Source organism: Ranitomeya variabilis, chromosome 2, assembly GCF_051348905.1.
Source record: "Ranitomeya variabilis isolate aRanVar5 chromosome 2, aRanVar5.hap1, whole genome shotgun sequence".
NCBI lineage: Eukaryota > Metazoa > Chordata > Amphibia > Anura > Dendrobatidae > Ranitomeya > Ranitomeya variabilis.
Window position 1 is genome coordinate 211572236 of NC_135233.1, and position 19148 is coordinate 211591383.

General features: G+C 44.7%; 1 protein-coding gene across 2 annotated transcripts in view; it reads left to right on the forward strand.

Annotated features, from left to right (window-relative positions):
- Positions 1-9176, forward strand: part of LOC143804934 (kinesin-like protein KIF14) — a 239885-nt gene extending 230709 nt beyond the window's left edge. The window contains exons 28-30 of one of the 2 annotated variants that reach the window (XM_077283557.1): positions 4395-4475; positions 4915-5062; positions 8108-9175. In XM_077283557.1, coding sequence (XP_077139672.1) covers positions 4395-4475; positions 4915-5062; positions 8108-8508 — 630 coding nt within the window. In that variant the 3' untranslated portion in view covers positions 8509-9175. Of the gene's footprint in view, positions 1-4394; positions 4476-4914; positions 5063-8107 lie in introns of both variants that reach the window. The other variant, XM_077283558.1, reaches the window with a different exon arrangement.
- Positions 9177-19148: the final 9972 nt, after the last annotated feature.

Below are 19148 nucleotides of genomic sequence, written 5' to 3' on the forward strand. Positions count from 1 at the left end.
ATCTTAGAAGATCTTGACTTGAGCGTTTACAGTCCAGCCAAGGCTAAATCCAGTAAGAACAGTCATTCCTGGGCCTCATTTTAAACTCCGAGCTTCAGACTTGTCTTTTACCTGAGAACAAAATGGACATGGTAGTAGCCCTTGTCTCTGCAGCAATAGAAGTTCCAAAACATTACCCTAAGGAAAGCAATGTCCCTGTTGGGAACTCTAACAACCTGCATCCCAGGAGGGCATAGCTCCACACGAGCCATGTTCAGTGGGAAATTTTGTCAGCACAGAGGTTGCTAAAATGGCTTTTAGAAACCAGAAATTGCTTCACGTGCTGGACAGGGCAAACCTAACATCAGGCATCCAATGGATGAAGTCTGTGAGTGACTTGATCACAACAGTGCAAGCAATTCGGGTCAATTCAGGTGGGGGGGAGCACACCTGAGAGCAGACAATTTGGGGTTCTTGGTAACTCTTAGAGAGACACACTCGTCAAGGAAGGAGTTGTGTGCATTAGAAAGGGCTCTAAAGGGCTTTTCTTCTCTCCTTGGTCATCATGTCTCTCATGTCAGACAACCAGGCTATGGTGGCATAGATCTACTACCGGGGAAACAAGATCCCACTCACTGATGGAAGCAGCAACTAGCTCTTCCAGCTGGCAGAGCAACACCTTTTTTTTTTTTTCCCCTAACCACACTGCATATAAAGGAGACAGGTGTTTCAGCATATAGTTCACTCATGGTGGTTGCCAGAAATACTGGTTTGCCGACAAACGGAACAAGAGTGGAAAGATTATGTTCACTAAACCCAAGCGGAAACACTTATGCAGTAGATGCCCTTCAGATCTCTTGAAACTTGAGAATTGCATATGCATTTTCTCTGATAGTTATAGTCCCAGCAGTCTTGAAGATAAGGGCAGATCAAGCGAGGGTGGTTCTAATTGCTCCATTCTGGCCAAAAAGACCATGGCTTTCCCTATTGAAGGTTATGTCTGTCAGATTCATGGATCTTGACTGAGATCCCAGACCTTCTCACTCAAGGTACAGTATGCCACTCAAGTGAAGGGCTTCCATCTTGCAGCATGGAATTTGAGAGGGCAATACAGAGTCTGAAAGGCTTTCCTCCAGGGTTGGTCTCCACTTTGAAGAGGAGAAAACCTTCAAGAATGTTATTCCATGTCCTGCTGTAAATTTTTCTTAAAGTTTTGGGGAAAGAGGGCTCCAATCTGTTCCATCCTAGAGTTTCTACAGGGGGGGTGGGTTGCACTAGGGTTGGCTACGGGTACTGTCATGGTTCCCAATGACAGGGGAACGTCAGGACACATAAATAACGAACGAGCTCTTGGGTGATGGAATCTCGAGCTGACCGTGAGCTAAACCTACCACACAACTAATAGTGGCCGGGGGGCGTGCCTACGTTTTATCCCTAGACGTCTCTCGCCAGCCGGAGAACTAACTTACCCTAGTAGAGGAAAAAACAGACCTGGCTTACCTCTAGGGAAATTCCCCCAAAAAGGAGACAGAAGCCCCCCACATATATTGACGGTGAGTTCAGAGGAAAAGACATACGCAGTATGAAGGTAGGTTCAGCAAAGCGAGGTCCGCTTACTAGATAGTAGAAAGATACAAAAGGGAACTGCACGGTCAGCTGAAAACCCTTTTAAAATACCATCCTGAAATTACTTTAAAACTCATGTGTCAACTCATGACACCGGAGTGGTAATTTCAGCCCACAAGAGCTTCCAGCTACAGAGAAAGACTTAACTGTAAACTGGAACAAAAATGCAAACAAACTTAGGACTAAGAGTCCAACTTAGCTGATCAGTAGTCTAGGAGCAGGAACATGCAACAGAAAGGCTCTGGTTACATTGATGGCCGGCAAGGCAATGACTGAAGAGCAGGAATAAATAGCAACTCCCCACTACTGATGAAAACAGGTGAACTGAGAAAGAAAACACACCCGAGTCACCAGTACCGCAAGCCACCACCAGAAGGAGCCCAAAAGCAGATTCACAACAGGGTACCCTCAATATTCATCTTTCAGCCTTGGGCATATTATACATTTATTAGACATGAGATTATAATTGTATATCTCATAGTTTATAAAATCCTGTGATCGATCCAGACTAGCATCAATTCCAAAGGTTCCCCCATGGGATCTAAACTTTGTACTGGATGCACTGACAATTCAAGCCTTTACAGGAGTTGTTGGTTAAAAATCTTACTCTTTAAAAACTATATTTTATCAATGGTAGCACCAACGTCAGCCTGCAGAGTGAGTGAGATCTGGGCCTGTTAAATTAACCCTCCTTATGCGCAGGTATATGTATAGGATTATAAGACCTGACCCCAGCTTACCTTCCCAATGTAGCCTTAAAATTTCATAGGAGTGGAGATTGTCCAGCCCTCTTTCTGTAATAACCCTAGGAATTCTGGAAAAGAGAGATTTCAGTCTCAATGTTAGTTTTGTTGGAGTACATGTCTATAACTAGTCAGTGGAGATAAAAACCGTCCCTGTTTGTAGCCCTTCAGGGTAGCAGGAGTTTGGGTACAGGGTATCAGCTGGATCATGGACGCCATTAGTTTAGCCTGCTCTAACTGTTCACTGGTTCTTGAGGGCATCAAGGTTCACTCCACCAGAGCCGCTGCGGCCTCCTGGGCAGAGAAAGTGGAGTTACTGATTGACCAGATTTGTAAGGCTGCTACCTGTTCCTCACCATCTACTTTCTTTAAAAACCACAGACTGGATCTATCCACCTCTGCTGACGTAACCTTTGGTAGAAGGGTGCTGCAAGTGGTGGTTCCTCCCTAAAGGTGTTTCAATTCTCCAAAAATCTCACAGGTGTGCTGTCAAGGGTGAAGGGGAAAAAACACCAAGGTTACTTACCCATAGCTGTTTTTTCCAGAACCTATGACTGCATCCGTATATTCCCTGCCCCTTTTTCTCACTATATGGGTGTGCACTATAGTTTGGGTGTTTAAGATGTTGGGGGTCAGTTAGGTATGTACATTTTCTGGAGGTCCTCTCATGCTCTGTAACCCAACTGATGCGGGGGAGAGGTGCTACACTTTTTATTTCAGTAAGTTTCCTCTCCTTGTTGGGTATATCCCTCTTTCTTTCAGGTGTGCTGTCATAGGTTCTGGAAATAAACTGCTAATGGTAAGTAACCTTGATGTTTCCTTCTGAACTTTCTCATGGGCACCTGTGCTACCATTCTCCAAGGAGTTTCTGTCTGTCTATTAAGATGGTGGCCATTATAATTCTGTAGTGATTACATTCCTACACTAAGATGATTTTGATTGGCTAATTATATGTATTAAAGTTAATTATAATATTTCCAGTTTAAAAAGAAACATAAGATATTGAACTAGTTTTAGCATGCTAAAATAACAGTAATAGTGGCTGTAGGGCTGAATAAAATGGCTATCCTCGAAGCCCAAGGGGTCACTGCAGAGCTTTCTTCTTTTCCTTGCATAACATTGACCATTTATAAGCAATTAATATCATGTAGAGATTAAGTGGACAAAAAAAAACCTCCACCCACAAAGAAGGTTAGATCTGGCTTTTTCTATGCAAGATATGACAGTCCTCCATGATCTTTGGACCACCTGTCAACAGTATTGTCGTTACAAACACATCAAGTAACTTTCATCTCAAGGCACCATCAGTTTTGCTGCACTTCCCCCAACCCCCACAATGACTGCTGTATGTGCAAAGGTGTTTAGAATGACGCACTGTACTACTCTACTTCCTCAGCAAGCCTTTTGTAATCACAATGGATGTATCAGAGGAGAGCAGGGCTGTGTTATTACATGTGTAGCACAAAGTCTTTTCTAGGCTTTTTGGGGGTTGTAGTTTTATTTCCCTACACACCTTCTAATTTACGATTGGTCAACATCATGTAGGGGAAAAAGTAACCACTCCCACAAGAGAACAACCTCTGGTTATACCCCCTTGGTTTCAGCATAAGGTACAATCTAAACTTAAGCTAATGTCTCCTGCAGTGGAGATGAAAAATTAAAAAAAAAAAAAAAAACCCTTAGTCCTTTTTCCATGATGTGGCAAGTTTAACATGCTCAAAACTAGAATAAAATTTAGAATAAAAGCTATCTTTAAAATGACAATTATTAAAGGGCTTGCCTACTTGAGCAAATATTATGATATATATATATATATATATATATATATATATATATATATATATATATATATATATATATATATATATATATATATTTATTTAACTGTATTGGGTATAGATGGGGCATTTCAGAATTTTAGTGCTTTTATTTAAAAAAAAAAAAAAATAGAAGTAAAAATAATAGCTAAGAGTATGCAATATAATATGTTACAAAATGAAAACCTGTGAATTTTTTTTTCTTCCTATATCTATATCTTCATCTTAGCTGGCAGAGGACGTAAGAAAATGTTTACTGCCTCTAGGACAATCTTCCGAAAGTTACCTTAACACATGCAGGCAATTTTGGGTAAGTTATTTCATTTATTGTATACGTATTCAACAGATGTCAGTAACTGATTGTTGCATTGAATTATGAGACCATGAAACAAGCTTCGGGATGGGAAATGATCGTTGAGTTCTAAAGCAACAGCGCCTTAAGAGTTGTGATGTAGCCAAGTGCTCAGATGTGAAGGGCTTGTTTGTTTTTTTTGCAAAAATTTGGGCAGATTTTGTATTTCAGGCTTACTTTATTGACAAATAAAATGAAGAAAATAAAAAACAGAACCCCACAAGCCATCATTTTACTATCTATCCATTTCCAGTGTACTACCTATCAGGATGCAAAATCAGACACCGCCATCGGCCGTGTGAATAGGGGTTGGTTTACTGGGGCTATCCCTTTGCGCTGTCATTTTAATCATTAAAGTGGTTTTCATGTTTGTTTGTCTTTTTGTTTGTTTTTTAAGATGCAATTCCAATCAATGAAGTGCCAGAAGCAAGATTATACCCAGGACCTGTCCATCCATTATTATTATAAAAGTATCGCCCACGGTCTTAGAGACTTTGTTATGCATTTGAGGGAAGTTACCACCAAATGTGTGCAATATATATCAGGTATGCTATCCTGCTTTATCATTTTAAGTGATTTAAAATTGGCATGTGCTAGAATTTAATTGCAAAGGCATTAACGTGTAAGTCAGTATTAATCTTTGAGTACATTTTATTGAAAGGTAAAAAAGGGGTTTTACCAACTCACCATATCCTGTAACCCAGCGTGCATGGAATGACATTCTGACAAAATATAAAATAACAATCAAAGAATGAGAATTCCAGCTTCTGGCAATGATTATAAAAATATGAATTTTTTTTATTTTAAACAATTGAAAATCCAAGCAATTCATGGCATGATGCGGGGAGCAGGAATAATGCCAATATAGCCAGCTTTTTCCCAAGGCTAAAGGAGTTTTAGAGCATTGTATTCATAATGTTGATACCTTCCTCTACTACCCATCCAGTAATATATTAAGAAAAGGCCATTATGAAAGGGATTCTCCAGCACTGTGAGGTGCCTCTAACTTCGTCAGAGTTGAACAGTGCCGATCACACCTGCTGAAATAGATGCACAATCGTCCGGTATCCTAATCTATTGGTACATGCACAATGCCTGTTGATCATGCACCAGGAAGGCCTTAAATAACATGTCAGAAGGCTTGGACTGGCCCAAAGGATAACAGGAGAATCCTCCGGTGGGCCCTTGTGGAAGAGTGGGCCATCACCCTCTTACAGTCATGGCCAAAAGACACCCGTGCAATTCTGTCAGATAATACTCAGTTTCTTCCTGAAAATGATTGCAAACACAAATTCTTTGGTATTATCTTCATTTAATTTGTCTTAAATGAAAAAACACAAAAAGAATTGTCCTAAAGACAAATTGGATATAATTCCACACCAAACCTAAAAAAGGGGGTGGACAAAAGTATTGGCACTGTTCGAAAAATCATGTGATGCTTCTCTAATTTGTGTAATTAACAGCACCTGTAACTTACCTGTGGCACCTAACCGGTGTTGGCAATAACTAAATCACACTTGCAGCCAGTTGACATGGATTAAAGTTGACTCAACCTCTGTCCTGTGTCCTTGTGTGTACCACATTGAGCATGGAGAAAAGAAAGAAGACCAAAGAACTGTCTGAGGACTTGAGAAACCAAACTGTGAGGAAGCATGAGAAATCTCAAGGCTACAAGTCCATCTCCAAAGACCTGAATGTTCCTGTGTCTACCGTGCGCAGTGTCATCAAGAAGTTTAAAGCCCATGGCACTGTGGCTAACCTCCCTAGATGTGGACGGAAAATAAAAATTGACAAGAGATTTCAACGCAAGATTGTGCGGATGTTGGATAAAGAACCTCGACTAACATCCAAACAAGTTCAAGCTGCCCTGCAGTCCGAGGGTGCAACAGTGTTAACCCGTACTATTCGTCGGCGTCTGAATGAAAAGGGACTGTATGGTAGGAGACCCAGGAAGACCCCACTTCTTACCCTGAGACATAAAAAAGCCAGGCTGGAGTTTGCCAAAACTTACCTGAAAAAGCCTAAAACGTTTTGGAAGAATGTTTTCTGGTCAGGTGAGACAAAAGTAGAGCTTTTTGGGAAAAGGCATCAACATAGAGTTTACATGAGAAAAAAAGAGGCATTCAAAGAAAAGAACACGGTCCCTAAAGTCAAACATGGCGGAGGTTCCCTGATGTTTTGGGGTTGCTTTGCTGCCTCTGGCACTGGACTGCTTGACCATGTGCATGGCATTATGAAGTCTGAAGACTACCAACAAATTTTTCAGCCTAATGTAGGGCCCAGTGTGAGAAAGCTGGCTCTCCCTCAGAGGTCATGGGTCTTCCAGCAGGACAATGACCCAAAACACACTTCAAAAAGCACTAGAAAATGGTTTGAGAGAAAGCACTGGAGACTTCTAAAGGTGACCAGCAATGAGTCCAGACCTGAATCCCATAGAACACCTGTGGAGAGATCTAAAAATGGCAGTTTGGAGAAGGCACCCTTCAAATATCAGGGACCTGGAGCAGTTTGCCAAAGAAGAATGGTCTAAAATTACAGCAGAGCATTGTAAGAAACTCATTGATGGTTACCGGAAGCGGTTGGTCGCAGTTATTTTGGCTAAAGGTTGTGCAACCAAGTATTAGGCTGAGGGTGCCAATACTTTTGTCTGACCCATTTTTGGAGTTTTGTGTGAAATGATCAATGTTTTGCTTTTTGCTTCATTCTCTTTTGTATTTTTTAATTTAAGACAAATTAAATGAAGATAATAATACCAAAGAATTTGTGTTTGCAATCATTTTCAGGAAGAAACTGAGTATTATCTGACAGAATTGCAGGGGTGTCAATACTTTTGGCCATGACTGTATAAGAGTAGTACTTGGTACAATATACTTTATTCACCATGTACAGACAACAGGCAGCATCTTACTCATTTAACAATCTTCTCAGATCATGGTTATATAAATTTGTGATTGAGGATAATGTCATATTTGCATGTAGCTTAAAAGTGGGGCCCTGGAGTTGGTTACTGGTGGGCCCTTGGCACCCCAGTCCAACACTACAGTCAGTATTTGTAGTCCAAATGATGTAACCTGTATAGAAGTGTTCACATCTGTTCTTATTTTGGAGCCACTGCAGGGTTACAAATGCTGATGAAAATTGGACCAAAATTAGTGATGTGAAGAAGTCCTAAATCCTTCGCCTTTTTATTATAATGAGATGACTACTGTGTAGACCAAGACAAGGTCAGCAGAAGCTTGAAAATTAAGTTAAGGTGTTACTTTTATTAAAAAGAAGGGAAAAAAAAAAAAAAAGCTCTCGGTTTCTGTAGTCAATAAGGTTAGTTTTTCGGTTACAGCTTTGATAAATGAGGCCTACGGTATTATAAAATATTTGATGTTAGGATTAATGTGGAAAGAAAGGATTGACATACTTGGTTTTATTCATGCTTTTGGAACCTTTCTATCTATGGTTATGGAAGAAACGTCTCTCTAATGTTTTACAATTATATGTCTATCCAATTGGACTAGGACTCTCTTAAGGTTTACATGAAGCCTCCTTGTTAACTTTAACCAATGATGCATCTCTTGAATACATGTTTTGGTTTACAGATGGAACTATGGACTTTTTGACAATGAGGCAGGACTTGGAGGGATTTTTCAAAAGTGCTTCTCTGTCAGCCAAAGAGTTCTCCTCTTTGTGCAATGAGACTTCAGGCCACCAACAAGACTTTGAACTGTCACTGGTGATGAAGAACATTGAGGCAGCTGTCCCTGAATTGCATTCTTCAGTTGGAAATTTATTGCGGCTAATTAAGGTTCTGGGAGGTATTAATTCCGGGATGTTAAACTCAAACAACAATAGGCAATTGCCTGGAGATACTAGAGCTGACCTCGGCATTCATTTGTGGGGGAGAAGCCGAGACTCTGTTAGGGTGGCAATAGCAAAATGGAATTATGAAGCCATGCTGAGGGAAAATGTGAGTTATGAAAGAAAAAAAGCACTGATTTGACCTTCTTGATTATTTGTAGTCACTTAAATAAATAAATAAATAAATAAAAAAACCTTAAAGTAATTATTCATGCAAGTATCTACTTTGATACCTCATGTATGTGGAATCTTGGCAGAGCTCAGGGTTTGGACTTCTCAATTGTATTAACATTTAGAATAATATTTTAAGTTGGGTCATTACCTTAGGCACAAAGGGAAAAAAAGTTTAATCTTACATGTAAGAATTTCTCTATTTAAGATATTGATGTTTTGTATGGTGTGGAATTAAATTATAATGGCTTGTGCATGGAATATTCCTATATCCGCTCTGTTTATTTAAAGCGAACATGTCCTGTCTCCCCCAAAAAGTGCTTTACATGCAGATATAGGGTTAACCTGCAGATAAATAGCCTTAAAATCCTGCCTGACTGCATAAATGGATGGGTGGCTTCAGAGAGAAAGTGAGTTTATATCCTCCCTGCAGCCACTTGCTTCTAGTCATCTGTGCAAAGTTTTCAGGGAGTGATTAGAGCCCGGTCACTGTGCAGGATTTTAACTCTGTACGTGCGTATTATTGTTATATTTTATATGACAGGTTCCCTTTAAACAGCCTTTTTCTACTCATTTCTCTTTACATTCATTCTTACTTTTGTATTTGTAATTAATAAATAAAGTATATATGCTATGGCTAGCTCTGCCCTGCACTTTTTTTTCCCCCCTCCAGTAGCATTTGCTGGTTAATTTATATAGCATAATTTTACTGGGGTATTTCACACATGATTTGTATAATTATTTTGTCTCTTCGTTTCTCATGATCAGGTGCAGCAAGCATTTGCAGAAATGTTTTTTTTATTTCCAACAGTGTCAAGGTTCTGTAAATTTGCATTCACGTTTTCTTTTGCATGCCACTTAATTTCCTGCATCATTTGCAAAAGTTCCCACCACTTTCTACACAACGATCGCACAAACTAGTTTTTTTTTTTTTTTTTCCACAGCATGAAAATCTAAATCCAAAATAAAAACCCTCCTTAAAAAAAAACAAAAAAAACAATATTAATGAGCAAGCATGGGGGAATCAAGTAATTGTCATTTAGTACTGACAAGAAAGAATATTCATCGTAAGATTAAATGTGCTGTCTATCATTAAATCTCTTCTCATCACAAATTCTAATTAACAAAAAAACAACACACATCTGCAACCCTCCAGAAGCTGAACTGTGAGTACTGGGTTTTAGGACCACTCACTTTTCAAGTAGTTTTATTTTTTAATGTAAAAGAAAAAAAAAAAAAAATTAAAGTATCTATCTATCTATCTATCTATCTATCTATCTATCTATCTATCTATCTATCTATCTATCTATCTATCTATCTATCTATCTATCTATCTATCTATCTATCTATCTATCTATCTATCTATCTATCGGGATTGGCATCTGAACCGTCGCAGCTACAGCCACACGTCTGGACCCCGAGAGCGTCATAGGCTATGTTGTGAGGTGAAATTTTAACCCCGCGCTTTCCAATTCACCAAACAATTTTGCCCCTATCTACATAATGGGGGAAAAAATGAAAGGAAAAGTGTTGGAGGCAAATTAACAGCTGCCAGATGTGAACAAGGAGGACTTAAAGAATGAGAGCGATGGCGCCAAACAGTATATACTGTACAGTTGCTAAGGTGGGGCCCCGACATGGGATAATCACCACACCACCACGGGGATATGAACACACACACAAAATGCGCCACACACTACCACGTGCTCGAACACATATACCACCCTCAGCGCACATTTCACCACACATACACCAACCTCGCCACATAAAAGTCGAAACACAAAAGTCGCCGCTCAAAACTCGCCACGCGCAAAACTCTCCACATGCAAAACTCGCCACACGTGCAAAACTCACCTCATGGAAAACTCGCCACACGCAAAACTTGCACGCGCGGAAAAAATGCCACATGCACAAAAGTTGCAACACATGCAAAAGTTGCCTCACACAAAACTTGCACATACTCAAAAGGCATCACACATAAAACTCGCCACGCGCAAAACTCGCCATGCGCAAAACTTGCTGCACACAACTTGCTACACTAACCTGTCACATGCAACTCGACACACAAAAAGTTGCTACACGCATGTCGCCACACAACTCATCTCACAAAAGTCGCTACATGCATGTCGCCACACGCAACTCAACACACACAACTTGACACACGAAACTCGCCCTAAAACACACACAAGTCTGGTATTATCCTTCAAAAATAAAAATCTGATTAATAAGCAGACAAACTACAAGAGCAACAAATGTACCATATAGGAATCCGGCAGCTGTCAGTCACATGACCAGTCTATTATGTGTATGTGTGAGCTAATATATACTGCCAGGGGGTGGGCTTACTGTTGGCTGGGGATTTATCAGGCTGCCAATTTAGCTTACAAATACTGAGGTAAAAATACTGACCAAATAACGTGTGAACGAGGTCTAATACAGGAGGAGATGACATACAGATATATACTATATACAGGAGGAGATGACACACAGGTATATACTATTTACAGGGGAGATGAGACACATGTATATACTATATACAGGAGGAGATGACACACAGATATATACTATATACAGGAGAGATGACACACAGGTATATACTATATAGAGGAGGAGATGACATACAGGTACATACTACATACAGCAGGAGATGACATACAGGTATATACTATATACAGGAGCAGATTACCTACAGGTATATAGTATATACAGGAGGAGATGACATACAGGTATATACTATATACAGGAGGAGATGACACACAGATATATACTAATATATAGGTGAGATCACACACAGGTATATACTATATACAGGAGGAGATTACATACAGGTATATACTATATAGGAGATGGCATACAGGTATATACTATATACAGGGGACGTGACACACAGCAGGTATATACTATATACAGGGGAGATGACATACAGGTATATACTATATACAGGAGATGACATACAAGTGTATACTATATATAAGGGAGATGACAAACATGTATATACTGAGGTGAAAATGAGAGGTGTGAGGTGAAAATGAAAAGGTGTGAGTGCAAAATGAGAGGAGTGAGGGAAAATAGTGGAGTGATCGGAAAATGACAGATGTGAGGTCGAAATGACAAGTGTTAGGGGGGGAATGAGAGGTGTGAGGGAGAAAATGAGATGTGAGGGGGAAAATGAAAGATGTGATGGGGAAAATGAGAGGCGTGATGGGAAAATAAGAGAAGTGAGGTGCTATAACTAACCACAGATATTTACTATGCCCAGGCAACGCCTAGTGTGTATGTGTGTGTGTGTATATATGTGTGTATATATATATATATATATATATATATATATATATATATATATATATATATATATATATATTCTCTCGATCTCTCTAGATCGAGAATATATATAATATTGCCCCATACAATGCTGCATAAAGGTTAATGTACCTTTTATATGCTCCATAGATTATATGCTCCATAGATTATGCCTCATACAATGCTGCATAATGGTTGATGGCTCCATAAGATGCTCCATAGATTATATGCTCCATAGATTAGATTATGCCTCATACAATGCTGCATAATGGTTGATGGCTCCATAAGATGCTCCATATATTATATGTGCAGCACCCCAGAGTCCTGGTTGTTGCAGTACTGTGGCTCCGCCACTATGGGGAGCTATGGTACGTCTGATTGCACTAAGGAGTTTCTCTGACCAGGTACACTCACACCACACTTCACACTCCGGCCACCAGGGGGGGTGGTCCTATTTAGTAGGCCACTCCTCACAACTCTGGTAAAACTGGGGGTTGGAGAGGAAGAGAGGGAGAAGTAGCTGGGAAGAGCTAGTGAGAGGACCTGTCAGGGATGGTATCCTGGCAGACTCCTCAGAGCAGAACAAACCAGTGAACAACGGGAATACAGCAAAGAGGAATTAATACCAGAAGGAGTCGTGCTGTTAGACCGAGGCAACATCCTTCTGAGGCGCAAACAGTCGGTGGCCGGAACGCCGAGCAAGTAAGAGACTTTAAGTACACTGCAAACCACGGCCGGACAGCCAATTATAGGTTGGCTGTCTCACTTAACACCTAAGCAGACAACGGAGGCAGCTGTGGGAGAGGGGCGACTCTAGGGTCCCGGAAGAACTCCAGGCCTACCCCGTCATACGGGTGCGTCCTACCATATCATCTGGAGGACGGAGAAAACGAACATCAGAGACAGACAGAAACAGTTGTGAGGACTATCCCGGGAGCTCAGCAGGGAAGAACTACAACACTCAGCGCTAGAAGGTAGACACTGATTCCCACCTGTAAAGAGAACTCCTGATGTGCCTTTGGACCGGCCGGTCTCTGACAACCCAGTTAACAGCGCTCTGGACTGAGGTCTCCAACACCTTCAGTAAAGAGACTGCAACCTGGTGTCCTCATTATTTATTGCGACCGGCACTTCACAACTGCACCATTATCATCATTTATTGCACTGGACGTTCCCCCACTGACAGACAGGGCCACGGACCGGGTCTAGCCACCGTGACAACCCCAGAACGGAGATCCCAGAGGCCCGGCTCCGGGTACCCCTCGGCCCTGCGGCGGTGTGGGGGCGCTCCAAACTTGGCGTCACGAACAGGATCTACTTAAGCCTGAAGAATCAGGTCATGTGTGCCTTAGAACTGTGATTTATTGTGCTTGGACTGTACTTTATTGCAAAGACTGTGCTGTGCCATTTACCGCCAAAATTCGCCATTGCCGCGCACGGAGGGAGGAGCCTTAGCTTCGTGGGCGGAACCAGCCAAAAGAAGCGCGGAACGGAAAGCGCAGTAAGGCGCCAATCCCGGAAGAGGAACTCCGACCTCCAGCAGGTTAGTGGGAGGAAGGGACAGCCATGTCCGAGTCGGGAGGAGAGGAGGTGGCGGCCGCAGCCGCGGACGCAGGGGCAGCTCCGGTCCCCGCAGCGAGTGAGGCCGCGGCCCTAATACCACCACCGCTTGCCGCAGAACCCGCTGTTCCCCTCAGCCAGTCGGACACTGCCGCTAACACAAAAGCCATAATGCCCTTCTCCATGCCGTACCTACCCGGAGCGGCCTGGCTCCCACGATACTCTGGGGAGTCGCATACATTCACTGACTTTAAAGAAGGGCTCTGCAGCCTGCTTGAGTTCTATCCCCTGACAGAGCCTCAGAAGGTTCATATGATAACCGGCCAACTCTTTGGGGCGGCTCTGAGAGAATTGAAGTCCTGGCCCGCCGAGGATAAGGGAACTGCACAACAGATTTTTGCCAAGCTTAAAGCCACCTTTGATACTCGCACTGCTACGGAAATTAAACTGACTTTTTATGGATGCAAACAAAGGCCACAGGATAGCTTACGGGATTATGCCCTTAATCTCCAGGAAGCGATGCGGGCCATTAAGCAGAGTGACCCCGGCAGCATGCAGGATGAGGATAAAATCCTGAAGGAGCGGTTCATTGAGGGGCTCCTGTGCAGTCACCAGCGGGGCCAATTGCACTTCCTGGCCATGCAAAATCCAGACTTGACTTTTGCGCAGTTTAAAGATAAAGCTATCCAGGCATTGCAGGAGCGACAGCCCAGCCGCGCAGTACCACCCAGGCGCCCCGCTCTCACATACCACCAGGAGGTGGCATCGGATACCCCAGTTGCCGCGGAGGCCGACGCCCAGAGCTTCGAGGACGACTCCCCTGCAGGACTCCGTCTCCAGATGCAAGAGCTAACCAAGAGCGTTGCTGCCCTGGCCCGGACGGTGCAGTCCCTACAGGAGGCCCCCAAAGAGAAGATCCAGTTGGCTTCCAGCCCAGAGGATGTCCCTTGGATGCGACAGAGGAGGACTCCGCCGACCAGGAGCCGGCCCGACGATCGCTTCCACCAGGATGGACGACCCATCTGCCGCCGCTGTCACCAGGTGGGCCATCTTGCAAGGTACTGTCCTTTAAACGAGCAACCCCTGGGGCAAAGGGCCAACCCCCAGGAGTAGGACGGTCAGGCCCGCAGCATTGGAGAACCAAGTATATTGGAGGACGACCAGTTCTCCCTGTAGTGATTGATGGAATCCCCTTGAATGCTTTGCTGGACACCGGTTCTCAGGTGACGACTATACCTTACGTGCTCTACAAACGGTATTGGGAGGACGCTGATATTACTCGTGGCCCTGACGATGATTTCACCATAATCGCCAGTAATGGTCAGCCGTTGCCACAAGTGGGGTATAAGGAGGTCACCATCAAAGTGGGGCGGGTGGAATTGAAAGCCCAAGGGATTGTGATTGTTGATATTGATCGCCGAGAATGTAATCCCATGATGACTCTTGGTACTAATGTTATAGAAAATTGTCTTGCAGAAGTGATTGTTTTGTTGCAACAGGTGGCAGAAACCGCTGGCCACAGTGAGCAACGTGCCCTGCAGAAGGAAATCAGAGCTCTGATGCAGAGACAGCAGGTAGAGCTGACTGGTGGTGAGATTGGTCGTGTCACTGTGAGTGATTCAAACCCCATCGCGATACCCCCCAAGAGTGAAATGTTAATATGGTGTCGAGCAGCCATAGGCCTCAGGGGTAAGGACTACCAGGCCTTGGTAGAACCCGTATATTCAGACAATAGGCCTACTGTTCTGACAGCCCGGGGGGTGGTCGACGTCCGTCAGGGGAGAGTGCCCGTACGTGTCCTCAATTGTGGGGAGGAAGAGGTTCACCTCACCAAGTATACCACGCTCGCCAAATTGTTCACTGTCAATAATAATGTGATACAGACACCTGAACCCTTGGTCCCGTCAAACTTGGCGGAGAACAAAGGTTCTGCAGAGCCCTCGAAGGACTGGTGTCGGGAATTGCATGTGGGCACTGACTCTACCCCATCCCATCAAAAACAGGGGGCCTACAGGGTGGTACACGAGTACGAGCAGATATTCAGCAAACACCCCTCAGATTTTGGGCAGGTGAAAGGGATCAAACATCACATCCCCACGGGAGATCACCGACCCATAAAAGAGAGATATCGCCCTGTACCCCCAGCTCATTACCAGTGTGCCAAGGACATGTTGCGGGAAATGAAGGAGGCTGGGGTGGTGAGAGACAGCTGTAGCCCCTGGGCAGCTCCGTTAGTCCTTGTTAAAAAGAAAGATGGTACAATGAGGATGTGTGTTGATTACAGGCAGTTGAATCGCATTACACATAAGGACGCATACCCACTGCCTAGGATAGAGGAGTCTCTGGCTGCCTTAAAATCTGCTAACTACTTTTCTACCTTAGATCTCACCAGTGGGTACTGGCAGGTTCCTGTAGCGGAGGCGGACAAAGAGAAGACGGCCTTCACGACGCCAATGGGTCTCTGTGAGTTCAACTACATGCCCTTCGGATTGTGCAATGCTCCCGGAACGTTCCAGAGGATGATGGAGTGCTGCCTGGGACACCTGAACTTTGAAACCGTGCTGCTATATTTGGATGATGTCATTGTCTTCTCTAAGACCTACGAAGACCACCTGAAGCACCTGGCCGAGGTGTTTGAAGCCCTATCCAACTTTGGCTTAAAGGTGAAACCGTCCAAGTGTCATCTGCTGAAACCTAAAGTGCAGTACCTGGGCCATGTGGTGAGCGCTGAAGGAGTGGCCCCAGACCCCGACAAGGTCACAGTGATTAAGGACTGGCCAAAGCCCAGTGACCGCCACGAAGTCCGGCAGTTCCTCGGGCTGGTAGGCTATTACCGGAGGTTCATTAAGGACTTCACCAAGAAGGCCGCACCCTTGCAAAACCTGTTGGTGGGCCAACCAAAGAAGACCAAGGGGAGGAACACCCCCTTTGATTGGAACGAAGAGCTGGAGGAATCCTTCACCTGTTTGAAGTCGGCACTGACGGGAGAAGAGGTACTGGCTTACCCCGAATACGACCAACCATTTGTGCTGTACACAGATGCCAGTAATGTGGGACTAGGAGCCGTGCTGTCTCAAGTCCAGAAAGGCAAGGAAAGAGTGATCGCTTACGCCAGCAGGAAACTCCGTCCCACGGAAAGGAACCCTGACAACTACAGTTCCTTCAAACTGGAATTCCTTGCCCTTGTCTGGGCAGTGACAGAGAGGTTTAAGCACTACCTGGCCTCCGCGAAATTCACCGTCTTCACGGACAACAATCCGCTAACGCATCTGGGTACTGCCAAACTCGGGGCTTTGGAACAGCGGTGGATGGCCCGGCTGTCCAACTATGATTTCACCATCAAATATCGGGCAGGACACCAGAATGCCAATGCCGATGCTCTGTCCCGAATGCCCAATTTACCAGAAGTGGGAGAAGACCCGGAGGCACTTGAAGAGGTGGAGCTGCCTGCCTTCCATCGCCCCAAAGCCACTCAGAACTCTCACCATGTGAAGAACAGGCACAAGAACCAACCGGATGCCACGCTGAATCCCCTGCCCCACCACGGATGGGCAGAAACCCAGGATAGTGACCCCGCGGTCCGTCAGGTGAAGGAGCTCTTGACGCAGGCTGGGTTGCACCCTGGCCCAGACGACCCACAAGAAACCCAACAGCTGTGGAAGGGGAGAAGCAAGCTGTTTATCCATGATGGCAAGCTGTGCAGGAGGAGCATTGACCCATGTACTCATGAATTGGTGTGGCAGATAGTGGTGCCCAGGCGAGATGCGCCCATGGTTCTGGGAGCCTACCATGATGGAGCCGGACACTTCGGATGGAGGAAGCTAGAGAAGCTGCTCCGAGGGAGGTTCTATTGGATTGGCATGAAGAGAACCATTGAGAAGTGGTGTCGGGAGTGTGGTCCATGTAGTCTGCGCAGGAAGGACCGTGACAGTCAGCGGGCTCCCCTGCGGCCTATCATCACCAAAAGACCGCTCGAACTGGTCGCGCTGGATCATGTGAAGCTGACACCTAGCCGGTCGGGCTATATCTACGCCCTTACCATCGTGGACCACTACTCCAGGTTTTTGGTGGTTGTGCCTGTCAAGGATCTAACAGCTAGGACTGCCGCCAGGGCCTTCCAGCAACACTTTTGTAGGCCCCATGGCTACCCAGAGAAGGTACTGACTGATCAGGGACCTGCATTCGAAGCGGAAGTGTTCCAAGAATTCTGCCAACTGTACGGGTGTAAGAAGATCAGGACCACACCGTACCATCCTCAAACCAACGGGATGTGCGAGAAGATGAACCAAGTGGTAATTGATTTATTGAAGACCTTACCCGTGGAGGAACGGAACCTGTGGCCGACAAAGTTGCCTGACTTGGTGGATATGTACAATCACATCCCAGTAAGTTCCACCAACTGTACTCCAGCGTACCTGATGCGAGGAAGATCTAGTCGGTTACCCGTTGATCTGAACATGGGGGTCCTAGTACCCGAAGATACCTCGCGGGATGCAGATTGGGATGCAGAAAGGCAGCGAAGGTACCGCGAAGTACAGGAGTGTGTAGAGAGAAGTCTCGCCCAGGCTAGGCAGAAGCAAGAAAGGGACTACAACCAACATGCTCCTGCGATCCCCCTGTCACCTGGTGAGCAAGTACTTAAACGAAAGAGGAGATTACACAAGCTCGATGACCAATGGGAAGCGGAACCGTATACCATCCTGCCATCCGACTTCGACAACACAAAGGTCTGTCTCATCAGCAAGGACAGAGGGGAGACCTCGACAGCGGTATCCAGGGATCACCTTAAGGTCTGCCCCGATAAGTTGAAAGAGAGGGGCACGGCCCCAGAAATCTCCCCGCCGGTGGAAAAGGAGATGTTCCATACCGTCCTTGGTGACTTTCCCCAATCCTGGACTCAGATAAACCAAGCCATCGCGGTGCCTGTTCTAATGTTTCAACAGCCGGACCCACCAGAACCAATGGTGGTACCAGATCTGGCCCCGCTACCTCAACAAGCCTTACCTGATGAAGCCATGCCAACCATTGAGCCGGCAAATCCTCCCTCTGCTGTCAGTGAATCTGCTGTACCCACTGTTGATAACCGCAGCTCTGAGAGCCCCAACCTGCCAGTGCTACCCAGACTCACTAGAAGTGTAGTTAGAAGACAGTGCACTACACCAGCGGTAGCAAGCATAGCGGGCCCTGTTAGGCCAATAGCAACCCCTGCGCTGCGAAGGTCCACACGCAGCACTCAAAATCAAACTCCCCTCCGCTACAAAACTTGGAGGTATTGATAAGGGCTGCTATTTAATTGAAAATGTTTGTATGCATATCTTTTTGTTACAGGTTTTTAAATGGACACTAGAGTAATGGACGGTGAATTGCTCAAAAACTTTCATAAGGGGGACCCCTTTGTTTACCCGGGGTCCCCGCTGTTTCAACCACTGAACTGAGAGTCATAAACTGTGCATGACCTAACTTTTGCAACGTTCAAGAATCCTCACCTTCCGTAAAGGGAAGCATAGTTATGTTCAATTGTTATGCTATTTCAAAAATTTGTGTGTTTCCTGTTAACATGTATTATTGTTCTTGTTTTCCCAGTCCCGGAGTACTGGATTTAACCGGGGGGGAGTGCAGCACCCCAGAGTCCTGGTTGTTGCAGTACTGTGGCTCCGCCACTATGGGGAGCTATGGTACGTCTGATTGCACTAAGGAGTTTCTCTGACCAGGTACACTCACACCACACTTCGGCCACCAGGGGGGGTGGTC